This window comes from Lagenorhynchus albirostris, chromosome 13 (assembly GCF_949774975.1).
Source record: "Lagenorhynchus albirostris chromosome 13, mLagAlb1.1, whole genome shotgun sequence".
NCBI lineage: Eukaryota > Metazoa > Chordata > Mammalia > Artiodactyla > Delphinidae > Lagenorhynchus > Lagenorhynchus albirostris.
The window spans coordinates 81042585-81065894 of NC_083107.1; the positions used below are offsets into that span (position 1 = coordinate 81042585).

Consider the following 23310-nt stretch of genomic DNA (forward strand, 5'->3'; position numbering starts at 1 on the left):
TGGCCGCTGAGCCTGCGCGTCCGGAGCCTGTTGCTCCGCAACGGGAGAGGCCACAACAGTGAGAGGCCCGCGTACCGCAAAAAAAAAAAAAAAAAAAATGAGTCCCAGGCAACCAGCAACCTGTTCTCCGTGTCTATGCATTCGGTTTCGTTTCCTTTTAGATGAAATGAATGAAGAGAGTCAAAAGAGACAAACCTCCAGTGATAAAACAAGTCCTGAGGATGCAATGGTGACTACAGTTCACGATGCTGTACTGTATATTTGAAAGCTGCTAAGAGAGTACATCTTAAAAGTTCTCATCACAAGAAAAAAAATGTTTAATTATGTATGGTGTTGGCTGTTAACTAGACTTACTGTGATCATTTCATAATATATACATGCATCAAATCATTATACTGTACACTTGAAACTAATACAATGTTACATGTCAATTATATCTCAATTTTAAAAGATAGCTTTCCTATGCCATCTACCAACTCAGTATTTGTCTGGATTAATAAGCTCATCTTTTAAGATACAGACAGCCTGTGGAGAGAACAAACAGAGCAAACTTTTTACCTACAGTGTCCACAGATTAAATACGCTCAGCAAATTCAGTTGCTCTGAGGAAAAGGAGTTTATGATGGAAGGGTGGGAATGGTACAGAGTAAGCGGGGAAGGCATGTTTGGGAAAAAAAAAAAACAATCGGGCCCTGATCCATCAGTTCAAAAGTTGGTGGGTTTCTATGTATAAACAACCACCAAGAAGATGAAGAAATTGCTTCCCCTGAAGACATTAGGTTCACGCAATACTGTTCTTGCATTTCTCAGAAGAGGCAGTTGAGGAGAGAGCCAGTTACAGCAGCCCTGATTCCGGGGAGGACTCTTACATAAAGAACTCGGAGAAAGCCTCCTGACTTTGCGTACATTCAGCTCCTTCTACGAAAGCATCTGGTCTCCTAGGACAGCTGCGGTGAAGCTGGCCCCCCGCCAGGCTGGAGAGTGGGCAAGGGGCAAGGGAGGCGACAGCAGGAGAATCAGGACAGGACAGGACACGATGTGCCCCTACATGGCCAGCCTTACCCCAGAGCACCATGGGTTGAGCTGACCCAGATGACAGACACCCACATCCCTGTGAAATTGGGACCTGTGGGGAGGGGCACTGGAGGGAAAGATTGTCTGTTGCTCGGGAGAAACTGACAATGCAGTCAGCGTTGGACACGGTAACATTCTTTGGCCATCCGGCCGCCTATGCCCCACTCAGGACTGCAGGCAAAGCCTGGCGTTTCCAGGTTGGGAAGTCACCGAAAGCTGAGGGAAGCATGACAGCCCTCCCTCTGATGGTGGCCGGTGGCCTGGGGACATGGGGAGGAGGGGCATGTAAATGGGGCGGGACCCAGGAGGGGCTTGGTACCAGGCTCTGCCAGGTGCCCACAGCCAAGAGGCTAATCAGGTGGGAGTCAGGTATTCAGCCGCCGACGGCCATCCAAGAGCTCCTCCCTTCAGCCCGCCTGTGAGGGGGGCCTTTCCCTGTCCCCCGGCCAAGCACCGTCACTACCAATGACAGGCAAGAAAGGAACCAGCAGGTCACCAAGGTTCCGCAAATGCAAGCTTCCCAGGGCTGGGGGGGCAGGCTGAATCCCTCAGTCTTGATGCACAGACTCCTCGGGCTGGCCGGGCTTTCAGGCTGAAGCAGGGAGAAGTAGGAACCAAAGCCTGGTGTGGTCCAGAGTGGCTGGAGGGGCCCCTTCCTGACCCCCAACACCGGCAGCGGCCACGGGCCCCCAGGAGCTGCTGCTGCTCTAGCCTGGAGGGCAGTCAGAGCTCAGGGCTGCCACAAACACAGGAGCTGGGCGAGGCTTCTGGAACGTGCAGGAGCCTGGCCTTGGGGCACACAGGGGGCCTCGGGTTTGGGGACTGCCTGTTTGAATGACGGCTTCACTTAGGAACAAAGAGGGAATAAGCCAGAGCTCCACAGAAATGGGTGCAACCTTCTCGGGACTCGAGCTAGGGAAACACTCGAGCTAGGACGCAGCTCTGTTCTTGGGAACAAACACCTTTCTCTGGGCCAGAGGCTGGGTACCCAGAGACAGGGTGGAGGTCCCTGTTCTGAGGGGTCCCAGGCCCCCACCACCAACGCCTGCTAACCTGAGAACCAGGTAAAAGAGAGCATGATGACAGGGCAGGAACACAGGGAGAGTCACAGGGGAGTGACAGCCGAGCTCAGCTGTGAAGGTGGATGGGGGTCTCAAGGCCAAAAGGGGGAAAGAATCCCCGCAGCGGGGAAAGGGGCACAAGGGCGTCACAGCTCAGAGCAGCAGCCCCTGGTGGCCTGTGGCTTGATGCGGGGCCGGGAAGAGGCGCCCTGGGCCCAGGCCGAGCTGGCCGCGCTGCTGCGGATGAAGCTGCTTTGCGCCCGCCTCTCCTGCTCTGGCTGGAAGGCCCGCAGCCTGCCCCAGCCTGTGCATCAGGCCTTAGGGACTCAGCAGGCTGCCCCGCACCAGGGACGGAGTGCAGCCCCTCTTAACGCATCACCAACCTGCCCATCTCCCCCGCTGATCCACCCAGTCAACCATGAAATACGCTCTCCCTTTGTTTTGCCTGTTTATTGCCCATCAAAGCTCCTCTCTTCACCTGATTCCCCTGCTGGCTGCTGCCCGTTTCCGCTTCCCTTTCCAGCAAATGCCTCTGAAGAGTCGTTCGTGCTTGTGTTCTTCAGGTGCATCTTCTTGTTCTCTCCTAAACCCGCGTCAGGGGCTCCCCGCCTCCCCCACTCTGTCACCAGAACTGTCCTCGTCAGGGTCACCAGTGGCATCCGGGTTGCTAAATCCCATCAACATTCTCAGTCTTTAATCATGTTTTTGATCCATCAGCCGTGTTTGAGGGCTTCCCTGGTGGCGCAGTGGTTAAGAATCCGCCTGCCAGTGCAGGGGACACGGGTTCGAGCCCTGGTCCAGGAAGATCCCACGTGCCGGGGAGCAACTGAGCCTGTGCGCCACAACTACTGAGCCTGAGCTCTAGAGCCCGCAAGCCACAACTACTGAGCCCGTGAGCCACAACTACTGAAGCCTGCGCACCTAGAGCCCGTGCTCCGCAACAAGAGAAGCCACCGCAACGAGAAGCCTGCACGCAGCAATGAAGATCCAACGCAGCCAAAAATAAAATTAATTAATTAAAACAAAAAAAAAACCCAACGTTTGACACAATTTCTCACTCCCCCTTCCTTGAAACACTTCCTTCTCTGACCTCCAGGACACCAAAGGCCCTTGTCTTTTCTTCCTGCTCCAATGTTAGTTCTAGGTTTCCTGCAGGTCTCTCCTCCGCCCTCCAGGGACCACCTTGTCCCTCTTCTCGAGCTGACTGACTCTCTTGGTGACCTCATCGAGTCTCAGGGCTATAAATACCTACAGAAGGCTCGTGACTCCTGACTGTGTATCTCCAGCTCCAATTTCTCTCCAAAGTCCAGAATCATATACTCAGCTGCCTACTCGTTATCTCCAATTGTGAAATCTAGCAGAATTCTCCAACTCAGCACGTGCAGACCTCCACTGACCCCCATCCCGCTCTGCCTGTAGGTTCGCCCCCACCTTGGGTGATGACAGCTATAGACTTTCAGGGGCTTGGGCAACCTTCTCTGCTTCTCTCACACCCATACCCAGTTCACCAGGAAATCCCGATGGCTCTGCCTTTGGGATGTGTCCGGGATCTGGTCACTTCTCACCCCCTTCACTGCTCTCACCTTAGTTGGAACCCCCTTATCTTCTCAGTGGCCTCCTAGCTGGACTTCCTGCTTCTCTGATCCTACAAACTACTTTCCACACTGCAGGCCCAGACGTCAGAAGACATCACTGCTGTGCTCAACTCAGACCCGGCAATGGCCAAAATAAAAGCCAAAGTCCTCATAACGTCCTGGAAAACCCTAAAAGCTCCCCCATCCACTCCAGCCCCACCCCAACCCTGACCATCTCCTGATGCCCCACCCCCCTTGCACTCCATTTCAGCCTCTTCCTGGTCCCCAAAGGTTCCACCATAGGGTCCTTGCGCTAGTTATTCTCTCCACCAGGAACATGTTTTCCCCCAAATCAAATGACCAACTCCCTCATCTCCTTCAAGTCTTTGCTGAGACATCACGTTCTCCACAAGCCACGTTTGACCACAGTCTGCCTTTCCACCTCAGAATCTCTGATCCTTGTACTGTTTCATTTTTTTCCATTGCACTTTTAACCTCTAGTGCATTAGATAATTTACATATTTAGTATACTTACTGTTCATGGATTGCCCAGATGTGAACTCCATGAGAGCGAGGCTTTATTTTTTAGTTGTTTTGTTTGGGTTTTGGTCAGATTTGTTCACTGATGCGTCCCAAATTTCTAGCAGAGTTCTTGGCATATAATAGGCTCTCAATAATTATTCTTGAGTGATGGAATTGAATTAATTATAGTCTCATGACTGCCTTGAACCTTGGTTTTAAGATGCTTATTTGATGGGCAGCAAAATCAAACAAATAAACCATATGATGTCACAGATGATGGGCTGTCATGGAGATTCACAGATGGTGAGAACATGATTGGAGAGTGGTACCTAGAGCACTTCAACTGTAATAATCTTTTTTTATTTTTCAAAGGAGTAGTAGGGATACAGATGTTCATTATATTATTCTCCATAACTTTTATATCTATGAAAGATTTCATATATTTTTTTAAATAACAGATATTCAGCAAGTTAGCCGTAACTACTATGGGCTCAGTCCTATGCTAGGTATTGGGCTGGGGAGTAGGTGGGGAGCACGAAGAACGCTGGTCCTACCCTCCAAGACCTTGACACGTACAGTGAGACAACACAGTAACTTCCAGAACATACAAGGAAGACAGTCCAGGATTCATGGGCAGACGAGTGGTACTGACACTCAATGGCACAGAAGTTCAGAGGGCCCAGGGCCCAGACCTTCACAAAGACGGGAAGTTGAGGTCAGCTCTGATGAGCCATGGGAAGGAGAAAGGCTTCATGGAGAACAGGAGCTGTAGCAGTGCACTCTCGCAGGAAGCTCGTGTGACAATAACAGAGCATCTGACCCTAGAAACATCTGTCAACCTCACCATAACTTTTGCATCCATTCGCGGGGTCGCTTGTTCTATACAACCCACAAAGTCTTTTCTGTTTTGAGGATTCTATAATCCTGTATGCCAAAATGACCAATTCACTCAATGCTAGGCACTGAGCGGGCAGAAATTTTTTAAAGGTATAGCTCTTGCCTCAAAGACTTCACAGTCTAATATGGGAGTCCGACATCAGTTCCCTTAACAGCCTTGAGAAGAAGATACAATGAAGATGAGGAAACTGAGGCTCAGAGAGACGCCAAGGACAAAATACAAACCCGGCCTCCAGGAGCTCCCATGGCAGGGCTGGGTGCCCAGGTAAGCAAGAAGCCATTCTCGGTGACCTTTCACACTCTGATACGCCTCTGAGCCAGCCAGAGGGCTCTAGTTATGAAGGCAGTTTACGATCCTGCCGGCCTGGGGTGGAGTCTGCGAGTCTGCACTTCTGATTAGCGCTCAGGTGATGCAGATGCTGCCGCTGGTCTGAGGACCAACACAGGGCTCTCAGACTGCTGACCGGACCATTCAGCAGAGCGCCTGGACCACATTTAGATCAGCCTAGAATCTCTAGATCAGTGCTTCCCAAACCTGTCAGCACATCAGAGTCACGTGGGCAACTTGTTAATGCCAGCAATTTGATTCCATAGGGATGGCATTTAGGATTCTGTAGTCTTTAAAAACACACACACACACACACACACACACACACACACAAGTTGCTCAGGGATTCTGGTGCATAGTCTTTTCCAAAAACGACTGTCCCAACTCACCTTCCCAAGACCCCAAGGACCAGCTCTCCCTGGCTCGTCAATGTCTCTGACTCTCTAGCTCCACCTGCTGGATCCATGTTGTCGGTCACAATGACCTCAAAGCTTCCTTCCATTCACAGCTGGACTCGAGCCGCAGAAAGCCTAGGGGGTATGATCTGTATAAGGAAGCCTGGCCCGCCACCCAAAAGAAGATGTCTCCCCCACTTTAGCTGGTCTCGATGCCTTAAATTTCTCAGGCTGCAATATAATCCCAAGGTCTCAGGGCCAGGATCCTACTTACCTCTGTATCGTGGGGCTTACCCAAGGGTACAGAAGATGGACCTAGTAAGTGGCAGTAAAATTTAAATGAAAACTTTGAACTAAATACTGCCCTTTCTTCTATTTTTATCAAAGGAAAACATCTGGAGAAGAGCAATTTAAATGAGTTTCCTCCTGTGGTTTTCCTCTGGGACACAAAGTGGACAACACCAGAGCCCTGGGTGTCTCGGAGGAAAGGAGAGGAGGGGATATGGGAGAAGGAAAGGGGGTGAGGGCCTGTGCAGGGCACTGGCTGTTTGCTAAGCACTTTACAAACACTACGACTTGGGATCTAAAGCTGCTTGCTCAGCAGAATCAACTGGAAAATTCACTAACAGTCCTTCTTCCAGGCCCACTCTAACCCGCTGAATTGAAATCTCTAGCGGGAGGACCCAGGACCTTCTCAAAGCTCCCAGATCATTCTGGTATTTAGGAAGCATGTATTACATCGTTTAACCCTCACAGCAACCCATTTTACAGATGAAGCCACTGTAGCGCAGAGGGACGTTCTGAAGTCACACGGTCAGTAAACGTCAGAGCAAAGCAAGAAGGAAGTGGGACCAACCTTTCTGGTGGCATTTTCACAGGAAGCGGAAACATTCAAAATCCTGGCAGGAGTAATAGGCTATGACTTTTTACTTTGAATATGCCGGTGTTTCCTTAGGATACATAGTGAGTCAATGTTCCCAGCAAAGGCATGTTCACCATGTATACTTTACCCTGCATGCCCCCAAGTGAGTCATTCTTAGTGTTAAAAAGCCAGGGGCGTGGACAGCCTGGCAGCCACCAGAATCCACAAAAAATCAGCCTGGCAAAGAAAATGCTTTCTTTTTCATAGAATACTTAGGTTGGCAGATCAGGAGAATATCATACACGCGCGGGCGCGCACGCACACACACACACACACACACACACACAAGGGTATTAAAGGTCTGACCAAGGCATTTGATAAAATCTTTCATGATGCCCCTAACAGATAGGTTGGATAACTTGGGTTAGGTAATATAGTAATAAGTACAGCTAGTTAAACTAACCTTCCTGAGGAACGTGAAAAGGAAAGCAAGTAAGTCAGATTTCCAGATGTAACAAAATCAGTACATTGGATAACAATTAAAGCACCAAAGGACTCTGACAGGTCTAAAGCCAATGAAATGACGTTTAAGACAGATAAACTAAGGCTCAAAAAGTCAGTTGTGTAACTAGAAGATAGGGGAGGCTTAGCCATCAGCAGTTAGCTCTGAATGCTTTGATCTTAGAAAACAGTAAGAGATATATAAGATCTAGAACAAGGAGACGGGGGCCACTGTACATTGCACTGGTCAGACAAAACTTTAAGAAGGACACTAGCAAACTAGGGTCTTCCCAAAGAGTCCAAGTGGGTGTCGACAGAATCAGAAATCAACAAAGAGCCAGTGGAAGGAACTGAGCATATCTAGTCTGGAGAAGAAAAGATGAAGCAGGGTCGTGAACGCTGTCTACATACCTTGGAAAAAAGACATAGTCACTAAAAAAAACATATATATATATATATAATATAAATAATATAAAAATATTATACATCATATATTTATCATAAAATTTATTATATTTTTATTATGTATTTATATATTTTATTTATCATAAAAATTATTATATTTATTAATATATTATATATAAATAATATATTATTTATATATAATATAAATAATATATAAAATATTATACATCATATATTTATATTTTATATATATATCATATATTTATATATTTATTATACTTAAACCTATATATTTAATGCACAAATACATCTTAAATATATTTATAATTAAATAAATATAGATATATTTAATATTTTGTTAAATATATTTTTATTTATCTTTGTTAACTATATTGATTTTATTAATACAGCTGACCCTTGAACAATGCAGGGCTTAGGGGCACTGACCCCCGTGCTGTCGAAAACTCGCATAGAACTTTGCAGCTGGCTTTTTGCGTCTGCGGTTCTGCATCTGCGGTTCTGCATGGGCAGATTCAGCCAGCCGAGGATCACATCGTAGTATGTATTTATTGAAAAAACCCTCACATAAGTGGACCCGCAGAGTTCAAACCTGTCTTGTTCAAGGGTTAACTATATATGTTTTAATAATAAGATTCAATTTATTAAATATACATACAAGACTGATTCTGGGTAGCACAGGAGGTCCAGCTGGAGGCAAGGGTTAACCTTACAAAAAGGTAAATGTTGGGCTTCCTTGGTGGCACAGTGGTTGAGAGTCCGCCTGCCAATGCAGGGGACATGGGTTCGTGCCCCGGTCCGGGAGGATCCCACATGCCGCGGAGCGGCTGGTCCCATGAGCCATGGCTGCTGAGCCTGCTCGTCCGGCTTGTGCTCCGCAACGGGAGAGGCCACAACAGTGAGAGGCCCGCGTACCACAAAAAAAAAAAAAAAAAAAAAAGTGAATGTTGCTTCCTAAATGCTGGCCTGCAGTTAAGCTGCCCCACCTCCCACTTCCATTCTCGGAATTGCTTCTCTCCCCCAGATCCTGTCAGGTGCCGGGAAACCAGAGAAACACAGCAGAGTTTCTGTCCTCAAGAAGCTCACCATCCAGTAGGGAAACAAGGCTGCAGAACTAACTGATACAATGAAGTCAGCTCTAGACTGATGGATACGAAATACAACCAGCACCAGAGGAAGGTGGAATTCATTTGCTCTCCAAGAGTAGACAAGAAGTTTCACTAAGAAAGTGACCCAGGAATTGGGTTTTGAAGGGCAAGTAAGAGCTCGCTGAACAAAGAGGGAGGGAGGGAACTTCGTGAACAGGGGGCAGAAGCGTGGAGGGGGTGGATTTGGGGAAAACTTGAGAGCTCAGCGTGACCAGAATTGTGTTTCTATGCCTGGATCACCGGGGAACTTCTAAGAAAACAGAGACACGGGGAGCTAAACCCCACAGATTCTGATTCTGTATTATTTGGAAACCCCGTGAGTCTGATGTCCAGGACTGGTAGTGACCACAGGAGTCCCATGAGGTCAGCTGTGAGTGTAAGACTAGATTAGGTGACAGCCAGCAAGGCCCCTCCCTTCCCATCTAACATTCGAGAAGCCCATATACCAAGAAGTGTTCTCTCTCAACCAAAAGAATCTCCCAGGGGGGGAGCCATGGAGAACAGTGTCTCTCCTGCTAACCCCACCTCCACTGCTCCGCCGCCAGGTCACCCCAGGAAGAGGCAAGGAGCAACGGGGCCAGTTGAAAAATGACCGTCATTCAAGTGAGACGGTCCCTGCTGGAGAGTCAAATCTCTAACCCTGAGCAACAGGGCTGAGCAGAGACGTGGAGCTGGGAGACTGGCTCCCGTGAAAGAGCTCATTCCTGCGAAAGCTTCCAGAGAAAAACAGCAAGGCAGCATTTCCGGTGGAGAGGGCAGGTCTTCAGAAGCAGGCATAATGGTTTCACCGCTAGTTGTGAGACCTCAGGCCGCTTACGTAATCTCTCTAAGCGCCTCTGTGTGTAAAGGAGGCTAAAATCCACTCACATGGTACTTATGAAGACTGATAAGACGAAAAGAAAAATGCTTCATCGGGTGCCTAGCATACAGAAAGCACTCAGTAAACAGCAACAACAATAATAAACCTGGACATTTATCACTTTGAAAGCACTTTAAATTATCCATAAATTGCAAATAACTCATATGTTTGCAAAAACACAACTCTACCAGGTGGTCGCTCAGTGTTCAGCCTGTAAGACTTACTGTTCTTTCTCTTTCCATCTGGTGACCTCTTACCTGTTTGGCGTTTCTCATTGGACAACACCTAGAAACTTGAGCCCATCTTGCTTCACCTTTAAACGTGAAGTGTCCGCCAAATGTCTATTAATAGACTAAGTTTCTGCCTGGGTCAAACCAGGGGAAGTCACTAGCTAGCCCAAGTCCCCATTTCCTTTATCTTGAACTCCTTTGAAGTTCACATCACCTTAGATAAAAATAATTCACTCAGGAATTTCAACACAACTCTCTAATTGTTGGCCAAAATGTTTTGTATATTGATTCAGTTTTCATTTGTCCCGCACTTGTATGGAGCAGAGGGGACACGGTCCCTCCCCAGGTATGCCCTGTCCTGGGTCCCAGTGTCACAGCGCCCTCTAGAGGGCATTTCTGGGCCAGGACACCGAACGACAGCAGTTAGATGCTCCCTACGAAGGACTGCACGTTAACGGAGTAAAGGAGGAACGTGCAGGGCCCGCTGGATGTAACAGGACATGGAAACAGGGTCCCCCAGCCATGGCTCCACAGAAGGGCTCAGCGCACCCATCTGAAGTCCAGAAACTGTCACTCCATTTTGCTCCCCCAAGAATTCCAGGCTGTGATTCCAAGATGGTCCACTTGGACGGACCACAGGAGGTTACCTCCCCCTCCAGGGGGTTCAGACTATGCTACATGGAGCCCTGGGTGACGGTGAAGAGAGCGAGGGCGGGGACGAGGTGGCGGCTGATGTGGGCGCTTGAGAAGGGCGGGCACCAAACTCGCCATCTTGGCATTTCACAAGTTGCCCCATTTTTACTTCATCTACAGGGAGGGATCTGCAGATATTTTCATTGATAGCAAGGGTTTCGTATCGGGGAATACAAGTGCTGAAAAGCGTGGTCAGGCCCAACTCCCCGGGCCACAGCTGGTACACAGGGCCCCTCTGGAGCACAGAGTGCAGAAAGAGCACCCCTTTGTTTGAACAGATTTCAAAAAGGTGCCCCTTCCTCCCGACTGTCACAGCCACCCTCAGTCCCAGAGTCCAGCAGGCTTGGTGAGCGGAGTGCAGGTTGGCTTTCCACCCCCGGTTGCCCTTGAGCCAGCACTCTGGGCGGACCGCAACTGCAGGACCCTACATGGCAGCCCTGCCGCACCCTCATTCTACAAAGGCACCTGATAAGGCTTGAGGAATAGTGAGCTTAGCTCTGCAGAGTGGGCACTCCTGTGCCTGTAGCTACACAGACAGGGTCTCCTGTGGTCTGCCGACGGCTCTATGGGGGCAGAGGCACGGCTCCAAAGTGACAGAAGGCCTGCTCAAGGCCACACTGTGGCTTAGAACCTAGACCTCCAGACATGCAAATTCTTTGTGTTCCCCTCCTACTGAGAGAGACTCTCATTCTCTTCATCCTGGTGACAATAAACTCTTCAAAAGTTCAGAGGCACCCCTCTTGCCCCCCCCCCGCCCCCGTGCTGTCCCCGCTGAAGGAGATGTCACATTCTTCAGCCCCTCCCCCCAGACTACAGACCAACCAACTAGGAGTGTCACATTCCCAGAACGTCCTGCTTTCCTGTCAATCCTGATAAATTAAGAAGACATTAGGTATTTTTATTCCAAACTTTTGCTTATTGTTTGCTTATATCCTTTAACAAATCCAAAAAGGATCTAAGTAGCTTGGGAAAAAAACTCAAGTAATCAAACTGTTGAAAACTACCGTCAAAAGCCACGCAATGGAGCAGGATTTAGAATTAGGGGAGGAAGTGGAGAGATTATTCCTGGAATCTAGTCTCAGAGCAATCCCGCAATTGGGCACTTAGAAAGGCTCAGCCCCCAGGGCATCCAGGGCGGAGGGGGAAGATGAGAAACAGGGCTCTTGTCTGACAAGACTCATGTCGATTCATCACCGTTAGACTGCAACCCAACCATACACCCTGCAAGGAATGGATTTATGGCATCTCACACAGGACAGATAACAACAGAAACTAGCGTCCGACCACCAGAGCCTCAAGAGCAGGCATCTTCTAGATCACTTGCGTGGGATGGGTATGATCTTTCTGGTGAGCATACACTCTGCTCACAGCACCCAGGTGGTGGCCATCCACCCCAGTCCTGTGCCTTTAAACCAGGCCAGCTCACCCCCCAAAACACACCACACAGCCTCTGCCCAGCAGCCAATATCCACTAACTTCAGACATTCCAGAATGTCTGAGAGTGTAAGACTGGGCGAGACCCTCCGGTACCACCCTTTCCTATGAGCCGTCTCCTCTCCCAGAGTCTTTCCTTCCTGACATTCTGGTCTTTGCCCCCCATTTCACCCTTGGGCCTAACTACAGAGCAACCTCAGAGATTTCTTGTTTTTTCTTTTTTTGGGGGGGCTGTGTCGCGTGGCTCGCAGGGATCGTTGTTCCCCGACCAGGGATCGAACCCGCGCCCCCTGCAGTGGAAGCACAGAGTCTGAACCGCTGGACCGCCAGGGAAGTCCCTACAGAGCCATCTCTCAATTGCTTGTAGGGCCCACCTACTCCCTGGTTCCTTCCTCTCCAAGTGCATCCCATCCACCCAGGGCAGGGCTGTGGGTGATCACACAGTAAGTGCTAGCAGTGCATAAATGAAGACCAGACCAGGCAAAAGCTCGCCATCAAGTGATAAAGACCTGGGGGTTCTCACTTTGTCGTTTCATTCATTCACCTGTTCCTTCAACAAATGCCAAGCACTTGCTGTGTGCCAGGGACCAGTCTTGGAACAACTACAATGAAAGACCGTGTGTGCCAAGTTCCAAAAAGAGGATGGGGCTTGAGGATGGAGACATCACTTGCAGCTGGGGTTTCCAGGCAAAGGCTGCACTTGGACAAGGCCTTGAAGGATCAGTGGATGACTGACTGTGATTTTTCATGCAGCTGCTAAGAGAAAAATAAAATAAGGCTCTACAGACCTCACCCCATCTACCTTCACAGTAAGCTAGCCAAGGCGGTGTATTAGCCCCGTTGTAAAGATGAAGAGCCCGAGCATCAGAGAGGCTAAGAGCAAGTTGGCGGAGGCGGGAAAAGGGGAGGCACTGCAGGTGCAGGGGCGGCCCCGCCTCCGCCTTCTCTCCTCTGCGGAGTCCGGGGCGTGAGGGTCAGGGGCCAGGAAGTGCGCACCTGCAGCTCTCCAGATCAAAAGCTGCCCCAGGCCTCTTTTCTCTCTTTCTCCCTTCTCAGCCCCCCTTCCCAGCCCCCAGGTTCAGCTCCAGGCCCACCTGCCACAAAAAGCCGACTTCCCGAGTGGCCTCACTCCAAGGGTTTCCATCTCTGAACCTGAGCGTCCTCAGGCTCCAGACCTCACGGTTCAAAGCATAACTCGCCAGCTTCCTGCCACATAATCTGGCTGGCTATCGTTTCAGTTCGAGAGCACGTGCCCTTCTTCTGCAGCCCCGCAGGGTCTAGGGCAGGCAGAGCGGATACCCACGAGTTCAACTGCATCTCTAGGGAGCCCTACTACAGTTTGCCAAGTGCTTCAACTCACATAACTCATCTGAGCCTCCCAGCACCAGGCAGAGAAACTGAGCCTCTCAGAGACATGACCTTGTCCAAGGTCAGATAACTAGTCATTTGGAAAGCTGGGTCCACAGCTCTAGGGCACCTCGGCATTTTGCTTCTCAATAGCACGTATACATGTACAACAAAACTTAGTGTTGGCAAAGAGAGGAGCCCTCATCGTGTTCATACTTTTAATGTAAATGCATTCAATTAATTATACTTTGGCAAAATAGAGAGGGGGAGAACAAAAAATAGTATGTTCAACCGTGCATGACAATTTCTCTTGCTGTTTTCCAGAGAGGAATGGGATAGAAGATGCAGATCTGCTCTTTCCTCACTGTCTCACTTCCCAGGAGGATCTTAGGGGGCGAACATCGCACATCACGTGAGTATAGCGTTCCAGGAGAGAGGTCACCTGGTGACAAGGCCAATCATGCAAGGCTTAAGAGAGGGAATGGAAATCTGCTTTAAGGCTGCGGGAAACAGGGTCTGTGCTGGATTTAATAAGAACCAGCACTCGTTACGTGCATACTAAGTGCTTTATGGCTTTTAACTCATTGAGTTCTCACAAAATCCTTTTTGCACACAAGGAAAGGCGTCTGCGAAAGGTCAGTCACCAGCTAGCAAGGCGGAGAGCTGGGCGTTGAGCCCCAGCAGAGAAGCTATTTAATCTATTCCCTTAGTTTTTCTGCCAACATGGCAAGGCATGGTGTCTGCAGGGGCCAGCATCGGCAGGGAACTGGACCCCACACAATATCTGTCCCTTGCACTAACGCTACATCCTAATCTTTGCATGAAACACAGCGCTACTGCACAAAGCCCTCCACCCGCTCTAGCCCTGACCGGAGGGGTGGGGGAGATGACTAGGACCCCTAAGTGGCAGTGAGAAAAGACCTTTGGAAACAAGCTGCGGGTGAGCGGATGGCCCCAAAGCCAGGCACAGGTGTGGACTGACAGGTGTGGGCCAGGTAGAGTGATGACCCCATTCCAGAGCCAAAGGCTACAAGTAATTACATCAGGACAATAGGTGTAAATCCGACTGACCCAGGCAGAGGCAGCCGTGTTAGGAGGGGTGGCGATGCCAAGATGGAGACACCCTCACTTCGCTTGGACGGGAGAGAAGAGACTGTAAATAAGTATGAGGACAGAACAGGCGGTGGGGGAGGGGTGTCAGCTGGAGTCCGAGTTTAAAGGCAGGGTCCCCTGCCCTCCAATTCCATAAAGGGAAACAAAATCTCTTTCCATCAGAAACATCCAGAACATGAAGCCGAGAAAATTGACGCGTTACTTGACATGAGGGAGGGGGCCCTCAACCTTAAACACTAACTGAAATGTTACAGAGATGGTGGCATGGGAGCCGGGCCTTAAAGGATGAGTAGGTCTGGGATCAGTTGAGAAGGAAGGAAACGCATCTCTCTCTGGGCAAGATGCAGAATGTATTCCAACAACAGTTTGCTGCTGGGAATTCCCTGGTGGTCCAGTGGTTAGGACTCCGCGCTTTCACTGCCCGAGGGGCTGGGTTCAATCCCTGGCAGGGGAGCAAATTCCTGCAAACCACACGGCACGGCCAAATAAATAAAGCAGTTTGACGCAAGGAGTTAAATCACAAACAAACGTAATGGCGAGGAATTCAAATTGGACCCAGTCATCACTGATTTTGCTGCATTGAGTTTCCGTGTTCATCCTAAGTTTCTGACCCTACTTAAAGTTCCATCTGCCTCGTGGTTGCGTTAGGAGGCCGTGGTGGTTCTCCTGTGTGTAGTGGCAGAGTACTGCCTCCAGGGGGCGCTCCAGTCCTCCCCTGTGACTTCCCTTGAAGGGGGATGGGGTGGGCCCAGGACACCGAGAGAAGGAGCAAAGAAGCCAAAGCTGTGCTTCCCGGAGAGCGAGGGTGCGTGGGGACGGCTTCCTAGCTTTTCTGTCTCCGCCTCCCCATGCACACACACCCAAGGGGCTGGCGGTTTCAGGCTGATCCCAGACAGTAGCCTCTTGGGAGCCTCCCCGGACCAGGTGGGCAAACAGGTGTTTCAAGTCGGCTGCGGGTCTAGGGAGAGGTGGACCCTTTCCCTGAGTCTGTCTTTCCATGCCCTCACCACAGTCAGGGGTGCAGGCCCCCGAGGTCCCTGAAGAAAGGAGTCCAGGAGGGTATCATCTGGCTTCTGTCTAGGCTTCCGCTCAGCTTTGCCAAAGGGATTTAGGTAGCAAACATGTGCTCTGAGCAGCTGAGGCCCAAATTCCAGCCGCTGCCCAAGTCTCAGGGGCTGGAGGTGGCAGACTGGGTCTGGGGTCCTGACGGCCACCTCCCTGGAGACCCAGCTAACACGACTGGCTCAGCGCCTCTGACGAAAGGCACTCGCTGTGCAGCACAAGGTCATGGTAGGAGAAACAGAGCCAAGAGCAGGAAGGTGAGGCCAGCTTTTGAGAGGCCTTGAATGCTGAGCCAAAATGTCTGGACAAAGACTCCCTCAGAATTCTCTGCATTAGTGGACACAGGGGTCTGGATTTGTGCATTTCCTCCTGACAGTGCTAAGACCCACAGTCCAAGTGTGAAGGATTTGATTTCTCTTCACTGTGTGATATTTACAGTCCAACCTGTAACAAGCTATCGTTTCTTCGGGTTTAGGTGCTATTATGAATAATAGCTACCATTTACCCAATACCTGTGATTATTATATTATTAGGTATTGTAAGCCCCATTTTACAGATGAGAAGACTAAGGCTCCAGTTAATCAAAACTTGGAAGTGGCAAAACTAGCGCCCGAGCCCCATGGCTCCTGCCTCCCCCACCCCCAGATTCACGCTGGGTCCCGCATATTTGGCCCGTGACTGTGTGCCTTCTTTCACAGGCTGGGTGCCTGATCAAGACGAATGTCACCATGCACGCCCCAGCTAAGGAGAAATAAAATCCCAAATGGCCTGAGAACAAAACCTTCAGACTTAGCTTTAGGGGAACGCCCTGTGCTCGCAAAGCCCAGCCTTCACTCAGGCTGAACCCTTGGCTCAGAAGACTCCACCCACCGTGTGCTCTGTTTATTGAAATCCTACCCTTCGCCAAGGCCTGGTTCCAATGTCAGCTTCTCAAAGACGCCTCCTCCAGCCCTGCCAGTAGGAATTCCTCCTGATCTGTGTCCCCATGAACTCGGCAGCTGGCTCAGTGCAGACCCACCCACTCAAATTCCGCCTGGACCTCTTGCGGGTAGAGACTAGGTCTCACCCATCTCTGTGCCCCCTGGGGCTCTGCCCACGCTCAAGGCCTGGAGATCACGCCCACAGTGTCTGGGAAGGGTCGTGGCCAATGTTCAGGTAGCTGGTGCCAACTTCACAGGTGCCTCCGAGGGCTCAGCTGCCAGCTGCCCTTTCCCAGCCCCAGGAATGAAGGTGCCCCACGGTGGCCGAGCCACTTTTCCCCTTCCCGCAAGCAGCCAGCCCAGCCTGGGCTCCTGGCCACAGCAGCTGTGGCTCCCACCTCTCCCATCCTGCTTGGCCAGCTCTCTTGCAGCCTCCTCCTAAGCGTTCCTGCATGGCAGTCTGTCCATCTGGGCATCTGCCTTCATTTCTTGCTTTGTGTTCCAGTTCTGCTTTGCTGAAGCCCGACTCTGGACCTGGCCCTCCTTTGTCCTCCCAGGGCTGGACCCAGCCCCCAGCAGTGGAAGGAGGCCAGCTCTCTCACTGGAGCCCAGTTAGGCTCCCAGGATCCCCGCCCTGCAGACACCCTTCAGCACAGCAGGTCAGAATCTCCCAGACGTGGGCATCGGCCCGAGCCAAGCCCAAGTTCCCGGGCACATTTAGACCCTGCACCCAGGGGTGGACACCCCGCAGGGGCCAGCGGGTCCAGCAACCCACCCGCCCTTCCCCCGCTCCTGCCATGGATGCCTGCCTCTCCCAGGGAGGACAGTCACAGGCGCCACGCAGCGGGGGTCCAGGCCACAGTGGGACAGCCAAGGGGCCTTTGAGGATTTTAGAACCAAGCACACAGGGCGGTGTAAGGGTTGAAATAAAAAGGGACCAGAGGCTTTGAAATCCTTTCTGTGGCTTAACTTATTAAAGAGCCTTCAGGGAAATGAAGCACGACCTCTGTTTACAAAGTTCCCAGACTACCTCCCGAGGGGTGAGATGACTGGCATTTTACTACCTTATTTACACTTTGCTGTAGATTCTAAATCTTCTGTAATAAACATACTTTTATAACCAGGAAAAATAACTGATAATCCAAAGACACAAGCAGAAAGTAGATATCGTCAGAGCTTCCTCGGATCACAGCGGCCTTGGGTACCAGGGATGACAGACCGGCGGGGCTGCCATCCTGTCTCCGTCCTCCACTGGCCCCCAAGCTGCGGCGGGCAAGTCCCAACTTCAAAGCCTCAGTATGCTCGGCTGTCAAATGGGAATGACAGTGTCGGCCTGGGCTGCACAAGAGAGATACCCACGATAATAAAACTTGCATCCCAGGGCCGGGGAGACTCGGTCCCAGAGTGGGCCTGGGAGAGGTTTCTGAGAGCGCTCCCCACGCGGGAGAAGTAGGAGCGCTTCTCAGGCAGCACGGGGCTGCTCTGTCCAAGAGAGATATTCCAGGAATGGAAATGAGACACAGCCATCTTAATCCCCAGCTAACCACAAAACCGTCCCTTTAGCCCGAGCGTGGGTGCCCCTGATCTGCACAGCGCTGCTGGGGGAGGCCCCATTCCTGTCCTCAGCCTGCAGAGGGAGGCTTGTTGACCAGTCTCCTCTGCAGGCATCTGTCCACCCAGGAAACACCGGCCCAAAGGGCCAGGCGGCAAATGGTGAGAGCAGAACCCAGACGCTCTTTCTCTCTCGGCCCCCCGCCCCCGGCCCCCGGCATTTTGACCCGAGCACCAACAGCAAGGTCCCTCGCCCCCGCAGGGAAAGGAGCCGCGCTGCGGGGGGAACGTGCCTGAACTGCAAGCGACAGGCGCTTTGGGGAACCGGCAGCCGGGAGGCTCTGTCGGCCCCGCGCACGCCACACCCTCACCCTCTTCTCCGTAGGGAGCAGAAGGCCCCAGGCTCTCTCTGCCTGCAGGACGTGTGGAACCCTCCAGTGCCGGCCCAGCCTCTGCAGCTGAGGAACATCACAGGTGTCCTAGATGCCGTTCGGGGTGGGAGATTAACACCCTGGCTTCACTGCAACCAAACCTCCAGCCTTCGGAAGAAAGGACAAGGCCTGACTCTAGCCCAGGCTCCGTCCTCGGTCCCACTTCCACTTGGGGTTATCTGAGCACCCGGAAGAAAGGACAAGGCCTGACTCTAGCCCAGGCTCCGTCCTCGGTCCCCACTTCCACTTGGGGTTATCTGAACACCCGGAAGAAAGGACAAGGCCTGACTCTAGCCCAGGCTCCGTCCTCGGTCCCACTTCCACTTGGGGTTATCTGAGCACCCTCTGCTCTTGCTTTGGGGCTTTAAATGAAAATAACTACCGTTGAACAAAGCCTTGGCATCTAGGATGGGATCCAGAAAAGGCAGGACGGTGCAGCCACCGGCCTTGGAGTCCAGGGGCACTCACAGCACACAGGTCACACTCTCTGAGACAACCATGCTTAAATGACTGTCGATCCAGTAACTTCAACACTCAGGGCCTCCCTCCTCTCCCGCATGCAGACACAGACGACAACAAGAGGTCCCAGCACTGTGCCTGGCGAGCGGGAGCCCTCAAATTACGCCCCATCTTGAGGCTCAAAGCAATCACTATTTCTCTCCATCCAAGGCAAAGAAAAAAGCCTTCACTTCTTGAATAAGTTCTAAACCCTCTTCTGTAAATGCAGCCTCCATAGCAGGGGCCCGTGGGCAGCAGCTGGTCCTGTCACTCATTTGAAGAAGTAGGAATGCACAAATCCCCAATGAGACCCGCAGGTCCCATCAGCGCTCCTCAGCTGGGGGAGGAGGGGGTGTGGTTTGCAAGTGGCCACGCCCTGGCCCTTACCCATGACCAAGGTGAGTCCGGGGGGCTCTTGCCCTGTGAGGGCTCCCAGGTGGAGCCGCAGGCGCGGTCCTTTTCCTCCATGGCCGGGCCCGAGGGATGCCAGCCGCCTCCTCACCCAGTGCCCGGAGAGCAGTGTCTGCAGCGGCTAATTTCAGGAGCTGGGAGGCTGGGCTGGCGACACTGAGCCCAGAGCAGGCGGCTTCTCTTTACACCCAGGAGCCTCGCCAAGTCACAAGGCTCAGGAAAAGAGCAGGGTGCTGAATTGCAAATCCTCTCCCACCTGGGACTGGCTAAGAAAACAACACCGGGACACCTCCCGCTCCCTGAAGGATGCAGACGTTTCCCACAGATGCCAGTTTCTCTAGACTTTTTGAGAAGGACACCCGGTGAGGGGGCGTGACCCCTGCTGGCCGGCGACTGGCCATTCTCTCCTCACCAGCTCTGAGGAATCAGGAGTGAGACTCAGAGATTGACTAACTTCCCCAAGGTCACAGCAACAGAGGACAGAACTGGGATTCAAACCCACGAGTGCTGCTTCCAGAGGGAATTTGAGGGGAGGAGGGGATTTAAGGGAGGGACCACCTCACATGCTGGGAACCTTGCAAAAAAAGCTGTGCAGATCATTTCTTCATTTTCTATTCACTTTCTTCCCTGTGCGTCCCACAAAAGCTACGGGGAATCCGTTCTCTCCGTGCCTGGGCACCCCACGGGGAGTCAGGAAGGCTGGGGTTGGTGGCCTCCCTTCCCCAGTGGGCCCCAGTCACCTCCATCATGCTCAGCGGCAGCATCGCGACCATTCGCTGGATTTGAATGCCCCCACACACCAGGAAGCTGCTTTCTGGTACGTATTTTGCATCTAAGGTTATGCAAGTGAAATAAGGAGCGTGAAGAGCTGGTCTTGTGTCACAAAGCGGGAAGTGACAAAGCAGGGTCAGCCTGATCCCACACGTGGTGCTTGAAATGTGGTTCTCATCCTGCCGGGAGTCATGGGTTTGTGCTGATGGGGCTGGGCTCAGAGGAGCGAGGGGCAGGAGGGAAGGTGTTTCTGGGTGGGGGGAGGGAGGCGAGGGGAGGGAGAGAGGGGAGGGGAGTGGGAGGGGAGGGAAGGGGAGTGGGAGGGGAGGGGAGGGGAGGGGAGGGGGAGGGGAGGGGAGGGGAGGGGAGGGGGTCCAGGGCACGCTGCAAGCATGCATGCATGCAGAGGCTCCGATCCAGTTTGACAGGGACTGAGGGAGACAACTTCCCTGACTCTTAGCACAGAGGGTCCCCTCGCCCCGCGTGTCCCCCAGAGCTGCTGTCCCTACAGCCTGTGACACTAAGACCAACCACCTCCTGCAGTCTCCCAACTCTGCTCCGTGGGCCGAGAAGCACCTTTTCTGGTCCTTCCCCTCCACCCCAGCCAGGCCTTCTCCCATTCCACTCGCTTCACTCTTCTTCCTCCTTCCCTCCGGAGGGGATCCTGACAAGGAATCCATCCGGAGCTGTGCTGAGAGCGGCGTGGGCGAACGCATGAAAGGTGCCTGGCGTGTCCTATCTAACACGATGGGTATAATGACCTCCCTTTGTAGGCTGGGGCCGGTGGCTGCCCTGGCGCTGCACCTAGTAAGGAGCAGGGAGGTCCTCAGCCCCCGGCTTCCGCATTCCCAGGTCACCGCAGTCCCGGTCACACTGTTCCGCTGGCCTTCCTCCCACTGGGGAAGAGCAGAAAAAGTAGGGAGACCCCCACCAGCCCACCCCTGGAATGGCTCCCACATGTCCTCAGTGGAAGGGAGACGATAACACTTTAAGACATCTGTACTGAGCTGGGTCCCCACCCCTCTTACTAGTGTTAATTCATCCTGTCGGGATATTTTGAGAACCTCATGACCGATGAGGGATAAGACTGTAATTATACCTGGTCACGGTGAACATTTGGCCTAGATGCACAGAGCCACACAGGAGCAGTCACCCTGCACACAGCACACCGGCGTCCCTGCATCCATCCTGAGGTGCTATCACGTGGAGCCGCGGGATGAACAAGCGGGGGAGGCGTGGTCCTCGGGGCTCTGGGCCCAGGCGGGTTTCTCAACCCGGCTGGCAGGGAGGTCAGGCTGATGCGTGTCCTGCTGCCTCGTCAGGCCGCTGACAGCCAGCACTGGCTTGACTGGCGTGCCTAGAGATGGGGACGTGAGTGTTGACTTGGCTCCCGGAAGCTCCATGTGATGACTGAGCCTCGTCACCTGAGTCACGCAGACCTGGGCCCTGGGGCTGACTCGGCCCCTGGAAGCTGTTCTGACTCAGGCCTTTAATAACCTTTGTTTCCTTATCTGGGAAACACAGGGATAAAAATAGTCTCTCCATCATAGGGCTGTTGTGGGGATACTGAGGCCAGGCTCGGAGAGCCCTTGACACAATGCCTGGAGTGCATCAGACCCTCAAAAAGATGTAACAACTGGGCTTCCCTGGTGGCGCAGTGGTTGGGAGTCCGCCTGCCAATGCAGGGGGCGCGTGTTCGAGCCCTGGTCCGGGAGAATCCCACATGCTGCGGAGCGGCTGGGCCCGTGAGCCACAACTACTGAGCCTGCGCGTCTGGAGCCTGTGCTCCGCAACAAGAGAGGCCGCGACAGTGAGAGGCCCGCGCACCGCGATGAAGAGTGGCCCCCGCTCGCCGCAACTAGAAAAAGCCCTCGCACAGAAACGAAGACCCAACACAGCCAAAAGTAAATAAACTAAAAAAAAAAAAAAGACGTAACAACTCTTAATCCTCACGGTAACTTTGAGGTGGGTATTCACAGCTCCATTTTACAGGCAAAGCAGTGGAGGCTCTGTTTCATTTTGTACTTCTGGCCACACCCTCCAACTTGTCCTCCACTGGAGCTTCTGAGGACCCCCTCGCTGCCCCAAGGGACCACGGCCAGGCCCATGCTGCATTTCCTCTGAAACACTGCCCCTGCATGCTCTTGGCTGCAAGAATGCACAGGGCACTCCTTTCTCCCAGACGGCCAGGCCCAGGGTCTGGGAGTCTCCTGCGAGGCCCCACAAGAGCACCTTGGATGTTCCCATTTCTGAACCTTAGCTCATGCTATGACCCCTTCCTGGAACGCCTTTCCAAAAGTGTCCACTTTCTAGGCCCAGGTCAAACTGAATTCTTCCTCCATGGAGCCTTCCCTGATCTCTCCACTCCATAAGGATGTTTCCATGCTTTGACCTTCGAGAAAAAGGATGCGAGGTTGGGACTGACATTTCTGATCATCTTCCATGAGCCAAGTGCTTTTCTCACACATATCATCTTGAAGTCCCAAGGTTAGGTGTTGTCATTTCCCAGATGAAACAGACTCAGAGGGGCTCCCCTGGCCAGGAAGAGGTGGAGCTCAGAATCCTCACCATCCACTCCCCTTACCCGACACTTAGCATGTGCTGGGGCAGGTGAGTTACCTGTGAGTTTATGTCTCATTATGTCAACCACTGTAGGCACAGGGTCCAGGCCTTACTCATCTTTAGCTCCAATAGTACCTCACACAGTAGAGGGTGACACAGCATGTGAAAAGGTCACATCCGCTTTTTTAAAATTAATAAACAATTTTTTAGAGCGGTTTAGGTTCACAGCAAAATTGAGCTGAAAATACAGTTTCCATAGAGTCCCTGTTCCCACACATGTACAACCCTCCCCACTATCAAAATCCCACAACAGGGGGGTACATTTTTTACAATCAGTGAACCTGTACTGACAGATCATTATCACTCAAAGTCCATAAGTTACATCAAGGTTCACTCCTGGTATTTCACATTCTATGGTTTTGACAAATGTCTAATGACATGTAACCACCACTGGAATCATACAGAGGAGTTTCACTGCCATGAATGTCCTCTGTCCTCAGCCTGTCACCTCTCCCTCCCTTCATGTCTTTTCATAACTTGAGAGCTCATTTTTTAGTGCTGCATAATATTCCAGTGTCTGGATGTACCATAGTTTATCCACTCACCTACTGAAGGTCATCTTGGTTGCTTCTAAGTTTTGCAA

At 51.9% G+C, this 23310-nt stretch overlaps 1 protein-coding gene and 1 long non-coding RNA gene across 6 annotated transcripts in view; one reads left to right on the forward strand and one right to left on the reverse strand.

The window, feature by feature from the left end:
- LPIN1 (lipin 1) overlaps positions 1–19545 on the reverse strand; it is a 128441-nt gene extending 108896 nt beyond the window's left edge. For 2 of the 5 annotated variants that reach the window (XM_060169955.1, XM_060169954.1), the window contains exon 1: positions 19311–19535. In XM_060169955.1, coding sequence (XP_060025938.1) covers positions 19311–19391 — 81 coding nt within the window. In that variant the 5' untranslated portion in view covers positions 19392–19535. Of the gene's footprint in view, positions 1–19310 lie in introns of all 5 variants that reach the window. The other 3 variants (XM_060169953.1, XM_060169952.1, XM_060169956.1) reach the window with 2 other exon arrangements.
- On the forward strand, positions 17279–21896 carry LOC132531840 (uncharacterized). The gene is made up of 3 exons (XR_009544239.1): positions 17279–18156; positions 18380–20151; positions 21656–21896. It is a non-coding gene; the product is annotated as an uncharacterized LOC132531840 (long non-coding RNA).
- The last annotated feature ends 1414 nt before the right edge of the window (positions 21897–23310 follow it).